A 17,001-nucleotide genomic window follows, 5' to 3' on the forward strand; every position below is an offset into this window, starting at 1 on the left:
GCATCTGAAATACCACGAGTCCGTAGAGATGCTTCTGCTGGAACGCCAGCGCGGGCACGGCCGGCGCCGCCCCCCGCCTGAGTCCGCGTTGGCGGCGCCTCGACCCCGCCCTCCCGCGCCTGTCCTTCCCTCGGCTCCCAGCTTGTGCTCCGCGCCAGACTCGGCCCCGCCGTCCGGCTACCCGCTCGCTGCGGCTCGTCACCTCCCGGGTCCCAGCCTTCACGGGCCGGGGCCGCCGCCGCCGCCGCAGGACGGGGAGGCGGGCCATGGCGTCCTGCGTGGGGAGCCGGACCCTGAGCAAAGATGATGTGAACTACAAGATGCATTTCCGGATGATCAACGAGCAGCAAGTGGAGGACATCACCATCGACTTCTTCTACCGGCCTCACACCATCACCCTGCTCAGCTTCACCATCGTCAGCCTCATGTACTTCGCCTTCACCCGGTGAGGCGGGCCGAACCGCGCGGAGGGAGCGCCCTTGGGCGAAGGGAAGGGGCCCGCGGGAGGCGGTGGTGAGGAGCATGGGCCAGTGTAGCTCTGCGTGAGGAATCCGTCTGGCTGTTCCACGTACACCCTCGCAGACCCTCCACCCGTCAGTTCCTCCACCGGCCCGGTGTCTCACTGCACACGCAGCTAGTTCTGCCCTACAGCTCCTCTGGACTGGCGTTGGCCCTACCCTCCAACCCCCACCCTCACCCCCCACCCTATACCACCTCCTCCTGTACAGCGCTTTGGGCCATATCAGGCGTACTCGCGAGTCACCTAGAGCGATCCCCATCTCTCCTATCGCACCGAGCATCCTCCCCGCACACATCACGACACGGCCCCTTCCTCTCCAGCCCCCGTCCCTACCCAGCACACCGCATGAATCATCTCCTATGCACCACTTGCAGCACATACCGCTACATGGCTGAAAGCACACCGGTCCACAGCGTCTCCACGTACCATACACGGGCCCAGGGCACAACCTGGATCCCTTCCCTTGGATCGCCTCCAGTTTTCAGCATTACGGGCCATGCACAAAATGCACATGTGAGTTGCACTACACAGCCTTTCCCATGCAGCACCTCCTGTAAGTGTGGCACACAGACCATCTAGCATAACCCTTCCCCCAGCCTGAAACAGGACTATCTATATACCACAACACAAATGATGTAGACACCTATCAAAGCTGACCTTTCCCCTTCCAGCGCAGCCAGTACCTGTCACCTCTTGTGCACATTGCTATACAAACACCAGCCCACTGCGTATCACACAGTGCACACTCTGCCTGGTTCATCATCTAACACATATGCTGAAATGAGATATCGTCAAGCAATTGTAGCAGCGTCTGGTGCATAGTAAATACTGTGGAAGTGATACGTAAAACACATAAACCTCAATATAGCACAACTCTCCTTTCTCCCTAAACACACACACACATCCCCATACGGTCAAAGCTCTTCTAATATATACTTGTGCATAGGAACTACCCAGCCCAACTCTTTTTTTTTTTTTTTTTAATTTTTTTTTTCAACGTTTATTTATTTTTGGGACAGAGAGAGACAGAGCATGAACGGGGGAGGGGCAGAGAGAGAGGGAGACACAGAATCAGAAACAGGCTCCAGGCTCTGAGCCATCAGCCCAGAGCCTGACGCGGGGCTCGAACTCCCAGGACCGCGAGATCGTGACCTGGCTGAAGTCGGACGCTTAACCGACTGCGCCTCCCAGGCGCCCCCCAACTCTTGATACCTACATCATATAACTGTCCCTCAACTGAACATATGGCCCCTCACCCCCAAGCAAGGGAACCATTCTATCCCTTGTTCATAATGACATGCGCACCATGGGTCCTACTTATAAGGACTTGTATTTTCTGAATGAACCTCTTTAAAGAAAGGAAAGGCATGCCTATCACGCTGCTGTGTTTTAAAAGATCAACCCAGGGAAGTGTAGTTTTGGAGCCAGATTGTTGGCTTCAGAAGTGTCTGTGTGTCCTTAGTTGAGTTACTTAACCTTTCTCTGATCCACATTTGTAAAGTGGGGATAAAATATGTACTTACCTCATACAGGTTTATGAGTATTAAGTGAATATGTGTGAATGCACTTAAGAGTATCTCCTACACGATGCGCAATTAATGTCAATTACTTCTCTTAGTATTTTTGTCTGACAATCAGTGGTTCTCAGTCCAAGTCAGCAGACAATGTGCAGAGGTATATTGAGTGGTCACAAGCATTGGAACTTCTGGTGTTTTGTGGGTGGGGATTAAGGATGCTAGATGTGTTATGACGCATGGGACAGCACTGTACAGCAAAGAATGAATTGTCCCCTATATAAATGCATGTGTGTGCATGTACACATACAAGATAAACACACATGCACACATGTTAAGTGCCAGTGGTGCCTCCACTAAGAATCACTGAAATTTTTCACATTTTCATAAAACTAATAATATTCTTCCACATCACACTTGTTTCTTACCTCCAGAATCCAGTTGACTCTTCATTCCTATTTTGTGTTCATCTATTTGCATAAATCTACCTAAAGCAATAAGGAATACATAACAATAATTACTCTTAATGATTACTCTTAATGATTGAGGGATACAGTTACTATTATTGTAAAGTCTTCTGCTAATGCTATGCAGTGTGTTAAGACCAGATATTTCCATAGTATCCAACCAAGAACTTATTTCTAGCCTTGGAGAATACTCATTCTTGTCCCTAATTGTGGTTCCCTTCAAATACTTCATTCGTCATGTTATCTGATTTACCACTTAATAGTAATGTGGCCACTTAGTTTTGCTAAGCCATAGTTTACTTATTTATATGTAAAATGAAAATATCTAATAGTACTCCATAGGATTGTCTAGCATGAGGGTTTAATTCATTTTTTTAGGTAATCTGTGTTTAGCTCAGTTCATGACAAATAGTGCTTAGTAAACATTATCTATTACTATTACATCATTTCATTGTATGCTAATGCCTTCTAGATTATATTTCTCATTGAATGAGGATGAAGTATGCTCTGTTATTGACAAAAGGGATGAAGGCATTGGAATAGTGGACGTTGCTTTGCTTGGATAACATACGTGCCTGTTTAGTATTAGCTTTGGTTTAACTCATCTCCTGTGTGGATTGGCAATGATGTAATTAGTGCGGGAGTTTCTTTGGAAATAAGAAAAGTAGTTACGGTATTTTATTCTAAATGAGAAGCAAGAATGAGCAGTTTGTTTCCACCTTTTATCTTTAATGTTACTCTAGGCCCCCTAAGAATAGATCTCTCTTCCTTTTTTCTAATACAGAAAGTTGCAGTCTTCTGTAACTTCCCCTTTACAGCATATTCTGCCAAAGCAGTCGATAAATTGCAGCAGAGAATATGAATTTTGACAGCTTGTCAAAAGTAATGGAAAAGGCATAATCTAAACCTCAGGCTATGGTCTTTTCCAAAAATCCTCATCATTTTATTTCTTTGAATAATTTCATAAAGAGAAGTCGTATATTGAAGAACTCATTAATAACCAGTTTCACCTTACATAAAATCATAAGCACCATTAATGTAGTTGGTACTTATTATCTCTTATTCATTTTTTGTGTGATTTGTGATCCTTTAAAGTGGGACCTTACAGTGATCGCTCTTTCTCCATAAAGATTGAAAGTAATGACTTAAATGAAAATTATTCATTCTGTGCTCTTTTGTAATGATTGTCTCCAGTACCTTGTACTTATTTTACAACAGGATTTTAGTTGGATGACTGTTCACTGCAATTCTTTCAGTAAAACTTTCAAAATATGCCTTAGCGTTTGCTTTTCAAAGACTAGTGATCTAGAATACTTTCAGGGTGCCATAGCAGCAGTCGGTGAGAAACAGTACTGGATCACGTCACATGCTGTAGAGACACAGCAAGAATTTAGGGTCGTGAAGAATTAGATACCATGCACAGAAGTCGGAGACAGGGTTGGATTTGTCAAGTAGTTCTTTTGTTAAATAGCAACTAGGTCAACTCACTCTTAAATCGTAGCGTTTAAATCTCCTATCTCTTTCACTGTCATTAAAAATGAAGCCGGGTACCATTGAATCATTCTCCCTAACCTCATTTTGCCACATTTTAGGATAAGTATTTTTATAAGATAAATGCTTTGGCACGTATTTTGGAAGTTTGTTCAGCCACAATGGGGTCAGGAGAACCTTTGCCTTGAGCTCAGAGTATAATTGCTAAGGTGCCTCATATTTGCTCTGCTTTCAGAGATTGGGGAACTTGGAAATAGTGAATGGCTTTAGGTTCAAAAACTCGAAACGTTAGATTTGAAAACACCCAAGTCTACTAACACGTTCATAGCAGCCCACCCCCTCCTTAAGAGGCACTTGGCAATGAACCAGTGGCATCCACCTGTCCAGGAGCGCTCGTCCGACAACCATGCCGGTCGTCCCTTACGCAGAGGAGATTGCCCTCCTACAGCTTGCTGTACCTAAGCGCTTCGCTGTCCGTCTGTGCTAGCTTTCTCCTTGATAGGAGGCTGAGGATGCAGGTGAGGGCAGGGAAGTGGACAGACGTTTGATTTATTTATTCTTATTTGCTTGTTAATAATGGTTTTTACCTTATTTCCCTTCGGTGGATTTGGAAGAACTATAGTTCTGCCTTCTTTGTCAGCTTCCCTCATGGATATCTGCCAGCCTTCCCTGTTCTTTCCCTTTTAGACCATATAAATCCCATCAGAAAACATCTCCTGGTACTGCTGACTCAGTTGTCTTGGTTCTGTTTCCTTTATGTACATCATGTTCTTTCTCTCTCATTAACGGAAGGCCTGGATGTCCTTGTTCCCTGACACCAGCTCTATGAAGTGATGGTCCACAGGGCTGTGTGCTGGAGTTCAACCAACCCTGAGGTCACCAACCATTGTTGGGTGGTGCCCTCTGAAGAGGTTCACTTAACAGTGATCTTAATATTTCTCTTTTCCACTTCCTATTTGGATTTTATTTTGTGATGGATTTAAGTAAGCATCTTCTATATCCTTTCTTATATTTATGTCTAGTGTTTTAGGTCCCCAATAAGATTACAAGGTCCTTGGAGGAGAAGATGTATCCTATATTTCTTTGGGGTCTTCTGTAGGAAATAGGTTCCTGGGTGACTTCACATGTTCATTTGGTTTTGATGCTGCCTTACCTCAGAGATTCCATGCCTAGGGATTGCTATGTGGTGTTTAGCATTTGAGCTGTAATTCTGTTACCAAGTATAATACAGTTAGTCTTGTGATATAATCCCTGTAGCCTCAGATTTCTCTGAGTGAAGTTAGCAGGTTTTCAGCCTCCCTGGATTCAGAAACCAGACATTGTCCAGTCAGCCAGGACTGCTTCCTGAGCCTTTGGCCCTGGCATCCTGTTTAATTCAGTTCAACAATTCAGTAGTCCAGGTCTCCGCTCACCTGGAGTACACCTAGTTTATCTTCACCAGGTCTCACAGGGTCTTCACGCCTTTCAGAGCTATGTTCCCTCCCAGGCCCAGGCCAGGGCTCGGCAATCCTCTTATCCTTCGGGATAGTATGCTCCCAGACCTTTACTCCATCTCCCTCCCACTCAGCCTCCACATTGCTGCCTTCATGACCTTCTAAGACAAAGGGGAGACCCGATCTGTCCCCTGCTTACTGTCTGTCACTACGTCCCCATCACCTGTAGGAAATGCTGGCTGGACTCAAGCCTTCCGTCACGAAGTATCCCTGCCTCTCCAGCCTTACCTCCCCTACAACACCTGCACACAGGGCACACGGCAGGCCCGGACGGCTCACCAGCCCCACAGCCAGTGCCAGGCTGGCAGCTCTTTCCCAGGGCAGAGCGCCTCCCGGCACCTCCTGCCTGCCCATGGCGTCCTGAGCTCCTTCCTGAGCACCTTTCTTGATTGTTTCAGGAAGCACAGGGAAGACATGTTTATATACTTCCAAATACCTTTTATTGTGTGTCTCTTATTGGTGTTGTAATAGTTGTTAACTGCATCAGTTTCTTGAGCCCAAATATCTTAATCACCCCAAGATACACACCCAGAAAATGCTAAATGAATAAAAATGCAAGAAGTCATTTATCCAATAAGAACTTAAAAATCACTCTTCTCCGTTAGTTGTTATCTAAGTTATAATTCTTGACAAGGACTGTAACTTACTGTAAAGTGAAATGAATATAGTCTTTAAAGGTAATACCAAAGCTAGTTAACCTCGATCCACCATGTAACCGAGGACTAAGTTCTCCATCCGGAGAGAGGATCCTTAACAGTGACCAACCTTATAAACATGACCCTACCTGTGTGTCTCAATTTCAAGGACTCCTATTAGAGGGAAGGGAAGGAGAAGATGTGGGGAGGGAGGACAACCCACTTAGCAGCCTTAGGAGTCATGATAAAGGGTTCCTGTCTGCCCGGCCCCGGGGAGGAAGCCTTGTCTAGATGGTCTGTGAGTACGTGGAGTTTGTTTCGCTTTCCTGAAGTCTTCCTCGCCCACTGCCTATGGTCAGACATTAAACTGACACAATCTGAGTCCAAAACTTTTCTGAGTGCAAACTTTTTTAAAGTTCAGGGCTTGTCTTAAACCTTTCCTGCTTTTAGGACATTCTCTCCTCTCTGGGTAGAAACAGCATTCTGCAGAAGGAGTTGAGGTGTTTGAATATTTGGCCCTTCAGCACTGGGACAGTAAAGTCACTGTTAGTGGACTCTATGGCCTCAGGCTGTGCTTCACTCCTTCGTGACTTGAGTCGCTGGGCCCACTCAGCCATAGCGTCTCTTTCATTCTGGCACCCACCATATTGAGAATGCCTGCCGTGTGCTAAAGCATTGTGCTGGGCATGGGAGGTACCTCAGAGGAATGAGATGGGACCTGTGCCCACTGGCGCTTAAATTACAATTTTATTATAATCTGCCCATTCAGTAGTTTTACTGTATGTGGTTGGGGCTACCCCCCCCCCCCACACTTCTGGAGCACCTCCTAAATTTAGCAGAGAGAAAAGGACTTTGTCCCCCCTCCCCAGCTTGTCTGTTTGTATCATTTTGGTAAATGTAGCAATCTTGACCTAGAGCCAGCATTCCAGAAGCCCTGGCTCCTACTTCCACTCTGCCTCCTATTTGTGTGTAACTGTGGGCAAGATAAAGAAAGAGCTTTATCTTCTTCATCCTTCGAGTAAAGATAATACTTCCCCACAAAACTGTGAAGCAGTTAAAAGAAAATGCCAGCTGAGGAAGTTCTTTGGAAAGTTCAGAGCACCAGAGATTGAGACATTTGTCGTTGATGGCTGCAGTAGACCTTGGGAAGAAGTCAGGGCTGTGGTCAAGGTTGTCAGGGCAGGGAGAGTTGACGGGGCAGGGGTTGGGGGTGCTGTAAATGCCTTCATTCATGCATTCAGTTCTTTCTGTGCACCCACCTCTTGTAAGGGGCTGTTCTAGGTGTGGTGGGAACACCCTCTCCACTCTCCAGAAGCTGCTTGTGAGGCTGAGCTCAGATGGGGCTCACATTCCTTCTGAAGATCACCTGCTTACGCTCCAATCATTGGTCACAGAAGTCTGATCTTCCTGTACTGTACATTTTCAGTTTATCTAACAACCCTGCTGTCTATCTTTGCTATGCTTTTTTCCCCCTCATTAGATATAAGGCTGCCAACTTTCAGACCCACTGCTACTTTTTTTCAGATTTAATCAGCCTTTTTTTTTCCTTCTGAAACAACTAAGCCATCCCTTTGATCCTTTCTAATATAGCTGCTCAAAATTTACAAAATTGCAGTTTGATTTTATAAGTGTTTATTTATTTACTTTGAGAGAGACAGAGAGAGAGAGAGCGAGCGAGCGAGCACGGGAGGAGCAGAGAAAGAGAATCCCAAGCAGGCTCTGTACTGTCAGCGCAGAGCCTGATGCTGGGCTTGAACTCACCAACCATGAGATCATGACCTGAGCTGAAACCAAGTCAGACTCTTAACCTACTGAGCCAGGTGGGCACCCTGGTTTTATATCCTTAGTTATTACTGATCTTAAGTTTTTATGAATTTCATGTTGATGTATATTTTCAAGCATTCTGACTAGCAAGTAATTTCAAATAGAGACTGATTTTCTGGTTTGCTGTAGCCGTTTGTTTAGGTAAAATTTTAATTACCTTTTTTTTGGTAAAGAATAATGGATACACGTTGCCTGAAATCCATTAACCAAAGAGTGTGTGGAGAAAAGTCTCCCTCCCTCCTTTTTTCTTGGAGGAAACAGTGTTGCCATTTCTTGGGTAGATTTCTGAGACCTGCAGCTATCTGTACAAGTTGCAAGTTAACATGCACATACACGTGCCCCCTTTTTTGAACAGAGAATATTTGCTTCCTAAACTCACTGTTCTACAACTTGCTTTATTTATCTCATGATGTCTCTTATTCTGTAGTAGTTAACTTACAGGAAGCTTCTTCAGTCTTTTTTTGGTTGCCCAGTATTTCATTATGAGATGGGACCATAATTGATGTTATCAGTTCCCTTTCAGTGGACACTTATTTAGCTTGTTTCCATTCTTTTGCTAATGCAAATAATGCCACAGTGAACAACCTTGTACATATGTCATTTTTGCATAAATGAAGGTATAGCTGTGGGATAAATTCTCATTCATGGAGTTGCTGAGTCACAGGGTATATGCATTTATAAAGTTAATATGTTGCCAAATTGCCCTACTTTAAAGTGGTTTCAATCTATACTACTACTGGCAATGTGAGAGAGACTTCCTGTTTATCCTCTCCAGCTCAGTCATTCAATTTTTACCTTTGTCCATAGGTTAATAGAGACCGGTCTCTGGGGGTTGTTTTAGTTTGTCCACCTCTTAACCATGAGTGAGACTCGGCATCTTTTCACTTGCCTGAGAGCCACTGGATTTCTCACTCTGAACGGTCTCTTCATATCCTTTGACCATTTTTCTATTTGTTTTTCTTTGTCCATTTGTTGTTCTTTCTGTTAATTGATTTGGGGAGGAGTGCTTTGTGTATTAGGGAAGTTAACTCTTTGCCTTGATAGAAGTCCGAAGTTTATCATTTTTCCTTTGTTGATTCTTTGTTGTGCAGATTGACTGGTTTTTTTCCTTTATGATTTCTGGGTTGTGTCATATTTTAGAAGGGTCTTCCCTGCTCTGAGATGGTTGTGTTTTGGTTTTGGTTTTTTAATTTGCCCATTGTTTCTTCCAGAACTTTTTTCCATTCTTGTTTGTTTTTAGTTTTTGTATTCTATGAATGTCCAGAGTATATTTTGGTATAAAGTATGAGTTACAATTCACGTTTTCCCAAGCAACAGTTATTTATTTCAGCCTTGCTTTTATTTTATCTGGAACTTACAAACGTTATGTCCTGTCAAACTCTCTTCTACCATCCTGGTACATCTAACATGAATCAGATTGATTTAGGATGACAGATAATTTTTTTAGGAGGCAATTTGGCATTGTCTTCAGAGTCTAAAAGACCTGGTTTCAAATGCAAACTCTGTATCTTCTTATCTGTGTAGCCTTGGGCAAATTAAAATTGCATAACCTTTCTGAGCCTTTGTTACGTCATTTGTAAAATATGGTTGATAGTACTCCATTTTGCAGAGGGGGGTGGTGACAATTAGCAATAATGTTTAGAAACTGCCTGTTCAGTGCCTGGCACACAGTAAATACTTGATAAACAGGAGCTGTTATTATGGTCGTTATTGTTGCCGATATCAGTAGTGTGATGTTGGTCTGAATGAAAACATTGTGCCCCCCCCCCCCCCCCCCATCCCTGTATGTATTTGTTCTTCAGTACAAGCTGGTGTTCCTGGAAATTGGATATGGGGCTTCCCTGCCTAGGCCAAAAGGCATTGCAAATACCCTAGTAATAATTGGGCTAGCATTTTTTAAGGCCATACTCAGAACTTCTGGGCAGATGTTAAATTGTTAGGATGTACTTTAAAATAAGATTGCGCCTTGCTGCAAGAGAAAATCTGTCTGATTGTGTAGTTTGGTTTTATAAGCAGATCTGTGAAGTTAACAGTTAAGCATTGTTTGTCCAACATTAACATGAGTGCTGTTTGGCCAGATGATGGTTTAAGAAATGGAATCTGTATGATCTCTTACCTCAGAGCCTTATGTTCAGTCGTCTCATGAATCTGGAAATCACTTAATTGGGTGCCTGAACAGAAGTTCATAGTAATTCATTATTGTTTTATTCTATACCTCTCATGTATCCCGACGCTCTAGATTTTTTTTTTGTATGTTAACTTGATTTTCTTATAAAGTTTTTATCTTCTTTTTTCAGTAATGTTTAATCTTTGTCTTTTGAAAACTCTTTCACTGCAGTCCTTCCACTGATAAACTCAGCCTTCAAAAATCCGTTTTAAATTTATTGCTCGTAGTCTTATTATGTCTAAGTATCTCCTTCTGTTCTGTTTTCTTATTTTCTGTCTACTCATCCTGCATCCTTTTAAACTGAAACCCTGGACTTTCCTCTCTCAAGCTTCTTAATAATGATCAACAATTCACAAAATCTTGCTGTCTTATACTTCTGTTTTCCCTCTTTTGTTGGTTTCTCTTGTACCCCAAATATGTTACTAGACTCTCCTTTTTTTTTTTGATTTTTTTTTTAACGTTTATTTATTTTTGAGACAGAGACAGAGCATGAACGGGGGAGGGGCAGAGGGAGAGGGAGACACAGAATCTGAAACAGGCTCCAGGCTCTGAGCTGTCAGCACAGAGCCTGACGTGGGGCTCGAACTCACAGACCGTGAGATCGTGACATGAGCCGAAGTCGGACGCTTAACCGACTGAGCCACCCAGGTGCCCCTCCTTTTTTTTTTTTTTTTAAATGCAGTGAGAACCTTAATTTTTTTCTGCCATCAGATTTCCCAAAGGGAATTTTATTTGGTTTTATACAATAGATTTTCTTCCTAATAAATAATCAGTCCACAAATATCTATTAAAGGTTTACCATGTGCCAGCCTTTAAGGATACAATGAGAGAATAATCCCCTGCTTTCACGAGTTTACTTTCTATATTGAAGACAGACAACATATCAACCAACAAGTGGAATCATTTCAGTTACTAGGGTTATGGAGGAGATAAACACAGCAATAGATTAGAAATGACCAAGTGCAGAGGGAAGAAACTCATTCCCTTTCTTCATAGTTCTTTTGCTTCTGGTCTGACTTTAAGTCTTATATTCTGTTTTTAATGATTTTTCTTTTAATAAGTATTATTTTCTGGTGTTTTCTTATTGCCCAGCATTTTTGCCCTTTTTGTTCATCCCTTAGGTAGTCAACTGCCTGTTTTTAAGAATTGATACATAATCTCATTGTATTATGTTTTCTTCTTTATAATATTATGCTTTCTTTCTGACTTCTAAAAGATTTCTTTGCACAGTCTATATCATAAAGGTCATCTTTAGTGATTCCTGAAATCAAAAAGCATTTACCTTTTGACATCCTGGGCATTAAAAAAAAAAAAAAAAAAAGAACAGTGATTCTCAAATGTTTGTCTGAAGAGAATGTATGTTGGTGTGCAAGGTTGCCAATGGCATTTTTTGTAAGAACTGGACTTTATTATAAGATGGTATTATTTTAGGAATTGATAGTGAATGATAAGTAGTATTTGTAATGACTTTGCTCAGCAAAATGAAGTTAACAATCCCAATCATGTCGTCTGTTTAGATCTGAAAATGAATACTCAGTGTTTTCTTTTCTGCTTTCAGGGATGACTCTGTCCCAGAAGACAACATCTGGAGGGGTATCCTTTCTGTTGTTTTCTTCTTTCTTATCATCAGTGTGTTAGCTTTTCCCAATGGTAAGTGATGTATTTCTCCTGTGCATGGTATCCTTTTGGTGTTTTTGAGATGCATGCCACCTAAAAGGTGAAACTGGAAAGTGGAGTAAAAACTTAATCTGTGGTGGTTAGGGCACAGGCCCTGGAGGCAAACTGCCCCTTCTGCCAGTTGCTAGAAGTGGTCCTGGGGAAGTCCCCTAGCATTTTCACCGTGCTTGAGTTTCTCTTTTGTACGTTGGAAATAACAGGTAGGTACTATTGAAAGGGTTAAATAAACTAATACATGTTATATTCTCTGAGTAGTGACTGACCAATCGTAAGCTCTTAATAAGTATCCACTGTTGTTCTTGTTGCTATTTTTGCTGTATCAGCTGAGTCATAAAAATACACAATTATTATTTAGTCCTTTTTGCTAATGACAGGGTCAGTGCTGTGATGAGTATTACTTAAATAACGTGTTGTTCCAGATGATCTTTTTATCACAGTAAACTTTGCTGATCATGCATTTGGGATATGAATTTTCATCATCGGATTAAAAAAAAAGACCATTATTACAGTGAATTTTATCTCCCATCATGATTATAGAGTGAGGCAAAGTCTGTTAAAAAAAAAAAAAAATCTGCCATACTCAGGATTCATCCCTTTCCTCTGAATTGTCCCTTGCTTTACTTTTTCTTATTTCTCTTTTGTACCTTCTCCCTGGAATATGCTTACTTATTTTCTGTAACCATTTATAAATGCTTCCTTTTTGTAGCCTATTTCTTTTACACTTTAGATATTTTGAAATTGTTCAGTCTTAACCTATGAGTTATGCTCCATGGGCCGTACTCAAACATCATACTTTAGGGTGTGTTTCTTCTCTATCCTCCTGTCTCTTCAGTAGATGTAATGTATAATATAAGAAGCTCATTGTGAATGTTACTCATTGCTGCTTGCAAATGTACCATGGTAATTGCGTTCTAATGCCAATTCCAAAATATGTGTGTTGGGGGATAGTAGCAGGCCTGGGGCGGGGGGAGGTGTTCCCCCATCAGTAAGCAATTTTCAGACACCAGCTGGTTGCCCTACAGTTCAACTCAGTTCTGACACTGTCTACCCAGAGTTAGCATCAGATCCCACAGGTTAAGGGCTCAAGCTTAAGGCTGTCCCCAATGTCAGATGCCAATTGCAAGTCCAGAGTGTCACCTGTGCTTCTGACCGAATGGTTATAAATCAGAGGTTCCCATGACCCCTCCTTGGGTTCAATTAATTTGCTAGAGTGTCTCACAGGATTCAAGAAATAAGTTTACTCGCTAGATTACAGTACCAGTTTATTACAAAGGATATTTACCAACAGCCAAATAAAGAGATGCATAGGATAAGACATGGGGGAAGGGGCAAGGAGCTTCCATGCCCTCTCTCCGTGTACCACTTTTCTGGCATCAGAAAAGTGTTCACCAACCCAGAAGCTCCCCAGACCCCATCCTTTTGGATTTTTATGGAGGCCTAATTTACATAGGCATAATTGATCCAATCATTGGCCATTGGGGATCCAACTCAATCTCTAGCCTCTCACCCTTCCCTGGAGGTCTGGGGGTGGGACTGAAAGTTCCAACCCTCTAATCACATGGTTGGCTCTACTGGCAACCAGCCCCATCTTTAGGTGCTTTTGAGTTCTCATTAACACAGCAAAAAACATTCATTACCCTCATCACTTAGAAGATACCAATGGTTTTAGGAGATCTGTCCCAGAAAAGGACACAAAGACCAAATATATATTTCTTATAAATCACAGTATCACACATGGCAAGGCCTTCAGTCTTTTCAAGATCGTGGCAATAGTGTTTCGTTCTGTATGTTTGCTTAATCTTACATAACACTACGTGGTTTTTGCTGATAACATAATCCAACCAGTAAAACCATGACTGAATTCTTAAGAGAATGAGTTGTTTTAGATAACTAAGTTATTTGACAGCTGAGTTGAACTCTCCAACCACTCACGCTTCTAGATTAAATTTTATTTTTAGTGGAAACCTTTCAAGATATGAAAGCCTGCTGTCTCAGTCAGTGCAGGCTGCTATAACAGAATGCCCTAGACTGGATGGCTTAAACAACACAAGATTCATCTTGTGGCAGAATTCCCCTCCAGCTGTAAACCTATGAAACCAAGCACATGCTTACAAAATATAGCAGTGGGACAAGCTCTTTTCTTCCAAAAGGGAGAAATAGGAAGGAAGGAAGGGTGACAAGTCCCAAGCAAGTTCAAAATCAGGAAGGCAAACTCTGTGAGATTTTAAAGCTCAAGAATCATCAATCCTGGGAGCACCTGACTGGTTCAGGTTGGTGGAGCGTGTGACTCTTGATCTTGGTGTTGTGAGTTCTAGTCCCATGTTGGGAGTAGAGTTTTCTTAAAAAAAAAAAAAAAAAAGAAGAAGAAGAAGAATCAATCCTTTTTGGATCAGTGCTCTGCCTTCCAGACCTACTGGGGTAATAATAGTCCGCTTCCATAGCTCTGCCCAGCAAGGAGTCTAGCCTGCCCCCATGGGTCTGCTGGGTGTTTATCTTGCCTTTAGAAACCAAGGTGGAGCTTCCCTTCCCCCTGCCCCTGCCCCCCCCACCCCCCACCCAGTGGCCCATGCACTCTGAAGCCTGTGGTGGAAGTGACAGCCCAGATAATCTCCCAATTACCTTTGAGGTCTTCTTCCTGTGTCTTAAAAAATAGCAAATGTTCACAGCCAAGTAGCCTTACGGTCTGGTCCTGTAGGGTCCAAGAGTCCCGAGAGTACAAGAGTCCCGAGAGTACAAGAGTCCAACAGAAATCTTCACTTTAGGGGTTAGGATTATAACATAATGCATTTTGCCGAGAGTCTGTAACACCTGCACACCCTATGCAGATATGACAGACATAGTTTGGCCTTTCCATGATGATTGAGAGTTCTGGTAATGCACAATTATTGGAGTATGACAATAAGATGTCTATGACATTGGCTGGGAAAAGTCCCCGTTGTCAAACAGCGTTTTGGCTATTTGCCAACTTTCTTTTCCCTTCCTCTTCAAACACACAAAACCTCAGAATTTTTGGTTTAGAGGAGAGCTTGGACATTATGCAACCCATCCCCTCTTTCACGGGTCCTATGTTGTAGGATAGCTAAGTGATCACTTGCAACATGAAGCATTTTACATACATGAACCACCTAAGTCTGTGGTTGGTCTCCTTAAGCTCTGAAACCTGGCCTTTTCGTGCAAAGGTGACATGAGAACACAGCCCAAAGCAGGGAGATGGTGAGCCCCAAAGGAGGGTATATAGGTGACAGTTCAGGTGGGGTGACTGCCATTCCTCCCCTTAGCCATTCTACCTCTCCTGTCCCGTGAGGGCCCACTGCTTACTTCTACGTCATTAGTCAGTGCCATGACCATTATTGCTGTGTACCCTTTGTTCTTATTTCTTTCTTATCTAGTCTTTCCCTGTCCTACTTTTTAAATATCAGTCAAGGCATGATAGGTGCTCAGAGAACTGATCAAAGGTGTCAGGTCTGTTCTTCAAGTCTTCAGCTTTTCTTGGCTGGGTGCTAATTGTTGCTTAGTTCTCAACAGTAACTTCTTCATGGCTTTGACGGTTTCTTTTCTGCCTTTTTTTTTTTTTTTTTCTTTTACACTTACTTTTTCTGAGTCCAGTGTCATTTTAGAAGTCTGAGGATTCTCAAAGATTAGTCTCTCAATAACCATGATTTTATAGCCATCCCTTCAATGAGGCTTCAGCAAGAGCTGAATTTGGGGCTTCATTAGCAGATGGTTTTCTTCAGGTACCAAAGGCCCTGAGGACTAGGGGATTAAGTCTATTGCAAGGAACATTTTATATGATTTCTGCTCTTTTTTTCTTCTGTTCCTAATGAAGTCCTCTAATGTTCAGAGTCCACCTACTCAGTCTCATTGTGAGACTGTGCTATTGTTTTCCTTCTGGGAAGATAAAAGTGAAGTTTGTTTTATGCTTTTCTTATTCTGGCTTGTGGACTTTGTGGGGAGGACCCATAAGGCTCATCTCATTCAGCCTGCTCAGTTTACAGCTGTGAAAGCTGAAACGTGTTCATCCATGAAAGGTCACCCAGCCATTTGATGTCAGCTTGCTGGTAGGGCCTTGGCTCCTGTGTTTTCCTTTAGTCTCTGTTGTCCTTGTCATTTCTCCCTATTAGATCCACTGGCATGTGTTTTTATCTCTGTCTTCCTATGTGGTTTTGTCTTCTTTTTCTTCTGTTCCTCTCTGTTAGTGTCTAGCTTTTCTTTTGCCCAGGTAAAAGGGTCTTATGGTATTAATTGGTCTGTACTTAGTCGGTCTTAGGGTCTTAGTTGGTCTGTACGCAGTGGCTTTCGATCCTGCGGAAGTTGGTTGGTGGTGGTGTCCACGTTCCTGTGTTGCCCAGATGTCATCTCTGACCAGCCGGAGTTAGCAGATCAATCGGAACCTTCCTTCTTTTTCTTTTTCTCATCACTTCCTGCCTTATCCTTCCCCTTCCATGTCTGTGTGTGCCTGCAGAACATGTAGGCAGAGCATGCCAAAAGAGAAGGTTTTAGGTGGATACAGAAAGGGGCAATGGCAGTTTAATCTTCTATGTAAGAAGGATTAGGACGCTAGTGTAGCATGTTTTTAGAGGGATTCTCTTGAAGCCCTGTGTGCATAGCAAACACGTGTCTGCCTTGTTTTCTAAAGATCCACTTATCCACACTTTCCAAAAGATTAGTGAAACTAGAAGTTTTCCGCATTGAAGAATGTTGTTGTTGAACAACAACAAGTGCAGGCTGGCTTTAGGGGGTGCTGGTGTTGATGGTGGGGGAACTACAAGGCCATTGGGAAAGGGTGGTCTGGGCTATGTGGTCACTTAGACGTCAGACCTTCCTGGGAGCCTCGATGCCGGGTGACCGCTTCCTGAGCTGAGTGCACACGCCCCCTCTTGCTCCAGTCCAGTCACCTTATTTTCCGTTCTCCTCCCCCTTGGCACGAATTGTTAGATTAAGTAATGAAAATGAATGGGAGAAACAGAGCCCAACGTTAGCCTTCTCCTTGAAAGGCAGTTTTGGGGCAGTGCCTGCAGTGGATGGCATTCCCAGAATGACTCTGTTTTGGCAACTTCAGATGCATTTATCCTTGACCTAGCAGAGGCTGCCCTGCATGTTTGACTGCAGGCCTGAGTTTGATGCTATCCATATGTCTCATTTGTGTGAGTCCAAATGTACTACCTGTGTGGTAGCATCAGGCAGCTCCTTCAGGAAGGGGGGCCCTGTGATTC

General features: G+C 42.9%; 1 protein-coding gene across 3 annotated transcripts in view; it reads left to right on the plus strand.

Annotated features, from left to right (window-relative positions):
• Positions 1-119: 119 nt before the first annotated feature.
• PTDSS1 (phosphatidylserine synthase 1) overlaps positions 120-17,001 on the plus strand; it is a 64,516-nt gene continuing 47,634 nt past the window's right edge. For 2 of the 3 annotated variants that reach the window (XM_047841886.1, XM_047841887.1), the window contains exons 1-2: positions 120-445; positions 11,670-11,761. In XM_047841886.1, the coding sequence (XP_047697842.1) occupies positions 267-445; positions 11,670-11,761 (271 nt within the window). In that variant the 5' untranslated portion in view covers positions 120-266. The remainder of the gene's footprint in view (positions 446-11,669; positions 11,762-17,001) is intronic. The other variant, XM_047841884.1, reaches the window with a different exon arrangement.

This window comes from Prionailurus viverrinus, chromosome F2 (assembly GCF_022837055.1).
Source record: "Prionailurus viverrinus isolate Anna chromosome F2, UM_Priviv_1.0, whole genome shotgun sequence".
NCBI lineage: Eukaryota > Metazoa > Chordata > Mammalia > Carnivora > Felidae > Prionailurus > Prionailurus viverrinus.